Source organism: Canis lupus, unplaced genomic scaffold (genome assembly GCF_011100685.1).
Source record: "Canis lupus familiaris isolate Mischka breed German Shepherd unplaced genomic scaffold, alternate assembly UU_Cfam_GSD_1.0 chrUn_S262H422, whole genome shotgun sequence".
In the NCBI taxonomy this organism is placed as follows: Eukaryota; Metazoa; Chordata; class Mammalia; order Carnivora; family Canidae; genus Canis; species Canis lupus.
In genome coordinates this window covers 35,500-42,065 of record NW_023331192.1, presented here as the reverse complement: position 1 = coordinate 42,065, position 6,566 = coordinate 35,500, and the positions used below count along the sequence as shown (strand labels likewise).

General features: G+C 35.6%; 1 protein-coding gene across 1 annotated transcript; it reads right to left on the bottom strand.

Moving 5' to 3' along the window:
- Positions 1-302: 302 nt before the first annotated feature.
- On the bottom strand, positions 303-1,231 carry LOC119879091 (olfactory receptor 4P4-like). Its single transcript, XM_038589548.1, is given in 2 exon segments — positions 303-439; positions 442-1,231. Coding segments are annotated over 2 exon segments (927 nt in total).
- Between the last annotated feature and the right edge of the window lie 5,335 nt (positions 1,232-6,566).

The following is a 6,566-nucleotide window of genomic DNA, read 5'->3' as shown; positions in this document are numbered from 1 at the left end:
GGATTTTATTCCAAGGAAATATTGTTTCTGTGTACATTATTGGAGAGGACAGTGCTATGATTAGGCATGTGTTTTAGAAAGACATTGCTAGCATTCCTCAACCCATTTCAACCACATGTGGAACCAGTTGGCAACTTTAGTGTACATATTGCAATCTGAACTACAGTGACTTGCTCTCTTTGTCTCTTATAATGTTAGAGCTCATTGTAGTCCAACTCCCCAAAGAAAGCTATGTATTCCATAACATCTCAAATAATAAATGCTCTGGGAACACATGGTCAGAAGTGGAATGAATATCACCTTTACCTGAATTTCGTATGTGCCATTTTAGACCACACCTTCCACATGGCATTTCTCATCTCCATGTTTCTCAGGGTATAGATGAGAGGATTCAACAAGGGAGCAATCACAGTGTAAAACACAGAGATCTCCTTATCCTGTTTTCACTCCCTGCAGGTAGAACATAAATATAGATACAAGGCACAAAGAATAAAATGACCACCATTACATGAGAGCTGCACGTGGAGAGAGCTTTGCGTCTCCCTACAGAGGAGTGGGTCCTCAGATTGTATAATATGAGAATGTAAGAAGCCACCAGGACAAGAAACACAGCAACCACCACCATTCCTGAGTTTGAAATCACTAAGATATTAACAACACGAATATCTCTGCACACCAGTTTCAAAAGAGGCTTCACATCACATATGTAATGATTTATCTGATTAGGACCACAGAAAGGTAAATTGAGTACCAAGAGCAATAGAGCAACAGAGTGCCAAAACCCCACACCCCAGGCCATGAAGATCAACAGGTTACACCTCCGCCGGCTCATGATGACCATGTAATGCAAGGGCTTGACAATGGCCACATAACGGTCTAAAGCCATGGACACCAAGATGAATATCTCCACCCCTGCCAGCAAGTGGGCAGTGAAGAGCTGGGTCATACAGTTGTTATAGGAAATGTTTTTTCTGGCTGCACCTAAGTCCCTGATTAGTCTGGGGACTACAGTGGAAGTGTAGCAGAGGTCCATGAGAGAAAGGTGGCAGAGAAAGTAGTACATTGGTTGTTCAATTAGATGGCTGCAGATGATCGTGAGTAAGATGATGAAGTTTCCCATTAAGATGGCCAAAAAGCAGAGCAGGAACAGGAAAAAGAACAGTAGCTCCATTTGTTTATTTCCCCACAGACCCATGAAAACAAATTCTGTGACATTGTTCTGATTTTCCATGAGGTTGAGGTCATTCCAGAGACACAACAGAAACTTAATTCATCTGAAATGATAAAGAACATGTTACATCTTCAATAGTGTTTTTTAAGTTTTGGACTATTTATAAAAAAAGATTTAGAGAATTTGTTACACTCTTATAAAGCCTTTCAGAGCAAGGGTATCATTATATTTCAAATTATATTGAATAAAAACATATTATGTTTGAAATTATCGTAAACATTTTGCAAGCATTGAAATCATAACAACGCAATGGTTAGTATTCTGATATTCATTTTACATATGAGGAAACAGAAAAATAGGTTGTTCACTAATTGCACCAAATCATTAAAGTATTAGGTAGCAACCTAAGATATCAGATGCCTGTATCAGATGCAATTTTTATGCTCTTAATGTCTATGCCACATTACTCACTGAGTAAATAGGCTTCCAGCTGTTTTCCACCTTCTTAAAAGATATGGGTCTTACTCCATTTCTGCCATTAACTACCCATATAAGTTTAAACAAATACCATCCCTTCACTGTGCTATATATATCTGTGTGTGTTGTGTGTAGCTCTCATATTTCTTTTTTGTTTCAATTTTTTATTTAAATTTTAGCTACTTGATATATATGGTAAAATTGGGTTCAGGTCTGAAATCTAATGATTTGTACCTTACATGTATAACACTCAGTGCTTATCACATGTGCCCTCCATAATACCCATTACCTATCTAGCTCCTCTTCCACCCACCTCCTTCCAACAAACCTCATTTTGTTCTCTGTAGTTAAAAGTCTCTTAAAGTTTGCTTCCCTTTCTTTATTTTTTCATTTTTCCCTTACTCTGTGTTCATCTATTTTGTTTCCTAAATTCCAAATGAATGAGATCATATTGTATTTGTCTTTCTCTGATTGACTTGATTTGTTGCTTATTTTGCTTAACATAATACACTCTAGCTCCACACACATTGTTGCAAATTGTAAAAATTCTTTTTTTTCTTAGTACTGAGCAATTCATTCTTCCCAATCCTCCTTCTTCAGCTGGTAGTGATACTGTATATGCCTGCCCTGTGCCAAGAGCGAAATAAAGTTCATTTAAGGTTATATTATAGAGGCTTATGATTCTGATATGATCAAGGATGAAGAATAATGCTCCCCAAAATGGAAAAGAACAAGTTGTCGTATAAGAAAACAGATTATCGGGATTCCTGGGTGGCGCAGCGGTTTGGCGCCTGCCTTTGGCCCAGGGCGCGATCCTGGAGACTCGGGATCGAATCCCACGTCGGGCTCCCGGTGCATGGAGCCCGCTTCTCCCTCTGCCTGTGTCTCTGCCTCTCTCTCTCTCTCTGTGACTATCATGAATAAATAAATAAAAAAATCTTTAAAAAAAAAAAAAACAGATTATCAGTACTTTCATCAGTGAATTGGTTTTCCCTGTGCATTTTGTATTCTACTACAATGGGATAGTTGAAAAACTCATGTTACACATACATTAAATGCAAAGGCAAAAATTGGTGTTTGTATCAATTTGTTCTGGGTTGAAACAATAGAGCTTAGCAAAGTTTTTTCTATGTATAAATTGATAATATCCAAACCTAGTCCTTATTTATGTGGAAGAATATGATTGATTAAAGAACATATATGAATTCAAGGATAATCTTTCATAAAATTGTAGAACAAAACTGTAGCAAGTTAAACTCTCAGTTCAGAATGTGTCCTGGACATTGGTCCAAGACTCACCCCTCCCAATGTTTGGTCCAGTGTGGCTCAGCTTACAGTGATTGAACATCAGTTAGGAAAACACAGATCCATATAGAAAAACATTCTACAAAGCAATGCCCATAGAATCCTCTGGGAAAGTTCCTTTATGCATGAATATCCCCAGGCTCATCTTCAAATCATTTTCTTTGTGGTATTTATTTAATCAATAGAAACAAAACAAAACCTGTTCCACTTCTCTCCCCCCCCCCCCCGATACAAACACAAACCACAGATATTTGCACGGTTTTGGAGTTTCTTTTGAGTCCATCTTTTAGCATATTTTTTTATTTAAAGAGTTTCTTTCAAGAATCTCCCCTTAAATTTTAAGTTACTTGAGAACAATATCTGAGGAATTATTTGCAAACACTTGTCAACTACAGGTTAAAAAGAAAAAAGTTACATTAGCTTCTTTGGAAGTGGGGATTATGACTAAGGCATAAGAGTCTATAGATAGTATAAAAATCCATCAAGGACAATTTGACATGATTTTTCTGCCTTTTTAGAAATATTTATTTATTTGAGAGAGAGAGCAAGCAGGGGCAGGGGCAGGAGGAGAGAGAGAATCTCAAGCAGACCCCATACTGAATGTAGAGCCAGTGAAGGACTTGATCTCAAGATCCTGAGATCATGACCTGGGCCCAAACCAAGAGTCAGATGATTAACTGATTGAGCCACCAAGGCACCCTGATTTTTTGGCTTTTTAAAATGATTTATCATATTTATAATAAAATAAAATGTGAAGTTGAAAGGTATGGGCTGGGGATCCCTGGGTGGCGCAGCGGTTTAGCGCCTGCCTTTGACCCAGGGCGCGATCCTGGAGACCCGGGATCGAATCCCACGTCGGGCTCCCGGTGCATGGAGCCTGCTTCTCCCTCTGCCTGTGTCTCTGCCTCTCTCTCTCTGTGACTATCATAAATAAATAAAAATTTTAAAAAAAAAAGAAAGGTATGGGCTGAATTATGTGATATATTTAGACTAAAATGTTTAAATACCAAATATTAAGTAATACTATATTCTAAGCACTTTAGTATTTAGTAAGTACTTTTTATATAACAACCATTTCACCTACACTATGACTTGATGAGGTATATTATTGTACTATTGTCCCTGTTTCGCAAATAAGGAAATTTGAACCCAAGGTTACACAAGCACTAAGGGGGAGTCTGTATCTAATCTTTTTCTGTATGATTTGGGAGCTCACACTTCATTCATTTTGCTTAAATACCCTCTCACAAGTATAAAGAAAATCATTAAATCTTCAATTTGTCCTCAAATTATCCATATTTTATTCTGAATATCTTTAATGACTTCTCTTAGAAATAACCATGAAGAAAATTTATTCCAGAAGAATGTAAATGTAAAGATAAGATTTCAATAAGATCAATATTTTTATCTAAAATGAATTGTTAAAAATCCTAGTTTCTCCCAATTTAAATATACATATATATGTAAAAATTAATATATAAAAATACTATAGACACACACACACAGACATACTTACCAGGATGCTCACTTCTGCAGGATTTTACATCTCTTTGGAATGTCAAGGATCCTTCAGGCTGTTTTGTTTTGTTTTTTAATTTCTATGCCTGTGCTATACAACAGAAACACATGTGGAATGTCTCTGACTCTCCTGTGAATCTTCCAACCAAAAGAACCTTTCAGGAGAGCATTACTGGGAATACCTTGAATTAAAAGCACAGAGGGGCCTGAAACTCCCACAGGCATCTTACAGTGGCCAATGCATATGTGGCTATTATTTGATAAATAAAGCTCACATTTTTATAAGATCATTGAAGCCCATATATGGGCTTGAGGCTTATTTTATTAATCTCATGAGAGTTATTACCTGAGTGATTCAATACTTCTCTAGTGTTATAGCACTGATGTAATATTATGGGTATTTGTTTTCCCCCTCTCTCCTATCCTAGAATAATTCCCTTAAAGACTGAGGTCTCTGTTGTTTTATCATGATACTATATATGTATATATATACTTAAAAGTATATATCTATAATAAGTATTGAATTTTTTTATCATTCCAATTATAACCTTTTTGTGATACTGGATATTACCTAGTTCAGGATGTGGTTAGAATTTGGAAACATGAAGAATCCTAAGTCTGGGAAATGAACTAGGGGTGGTGGAAGGAGAGGAGGGTGGGGGGTGGGGGTGAATGGGTGATGGACACTGAGGGGGGCACTTGACGGGATGAGCACTGGGTGTTATTCTGTATGTTGGCAAATTGAACACCAATAAAAAATAAATTTATTATTGAAAAAATAAAAAATAAATTCATGAAAGCTAAACAAGCAAACAAAAATGAGATGTAAACATACGGTACATCCATATTGTGTGCAGATTTAGATTTTGATTCCATGCTTTCCTTTGTCTACAATGCTGCAGTTAAAATTAGCCCTATTTAAAGATGGAACTGTCCTTATACATATACGTTTAACAAATTCCCATAATAATTATGTTAATGAAATGTAGCAGGAACAGAGATTTTGCTTATAATAAAGGATATCAGGTGAAAGCAAAAAAAAAAAAAAGAAAGAAAGAAAGAAAGAATTTAGAAAGGCCACAACGCACAATAATTTTCTCTCCTTATTTTAGTTTGTTTTTGTTTTGCTTTCTTTTATCTCCCTCCCTACCTTGGGTGAGAGAGAAATAGAATGTCAGTAGAATCTAATGGGAACAGGTTGAGTAAATGATAGCCCTTAGTTAATACCAGATAATCGTCATGGGTCCATGAAGGTCCATCTAAGGTTTTATTTTATAATATATTTTTCTTTCCTATATTGCTTATTTCCATTTCTTCTGCTCGCCCCTTCTGTGCAACCACCATACTCTAATACACTCAACTTCACATGGCTGGGCCATTACACATTCCTTGGGTTCTCCTACAGCTGTACACATCATGAAAATAACCACTTCCAATACAGCTCTTAAATTATAGCAATTGTCTTCTCCTTGCCACTGGACTCCGACTCATACATGCACTTAATAATGCAGATTCAGAATGCATGAAACAAAATTAAATAAATCCATATGAAAAAAATATGAATCCATCTTCACAGAAGATTTCAGTGTTCCCTTTTAAATTATTGAAAAATAAAGCAAACAATATGTCAGGAAAGATAGAGAAAATCTAAACAATACTTTTAAAAGTACTATAGACACATACATAAAATTATACATCTAACAAAGAATACACATTATTTGTATGTGTAGCTGGAATTTTTGCACAAGTATTATATTATTAAAAAAGAAAAAGCTGTAACATCTATTAAAGAAGATACATTACATCAAATCTGAACACAACAAATGTTAGATCAAGATTTATGTATTATTATATTTGTGCAAATAGTTTAAAGATGTCTCTGTCAAGTAACTTGCTAACTACTACACTAATCGAAGGGACAGTTCAATAACTGGACATAGCAAAAAATAAAGATTTTTAAGAAAACAATTTAGAAAAATCACTAAACAATCCAAAATCCACAATCCACAAAATATTTCCCTGATAAAGTCAGAAAAATACAAGGGTATTCGCTCTCACTACTTATATTCAACTTTTTACTCAAAAGACTTTTAGT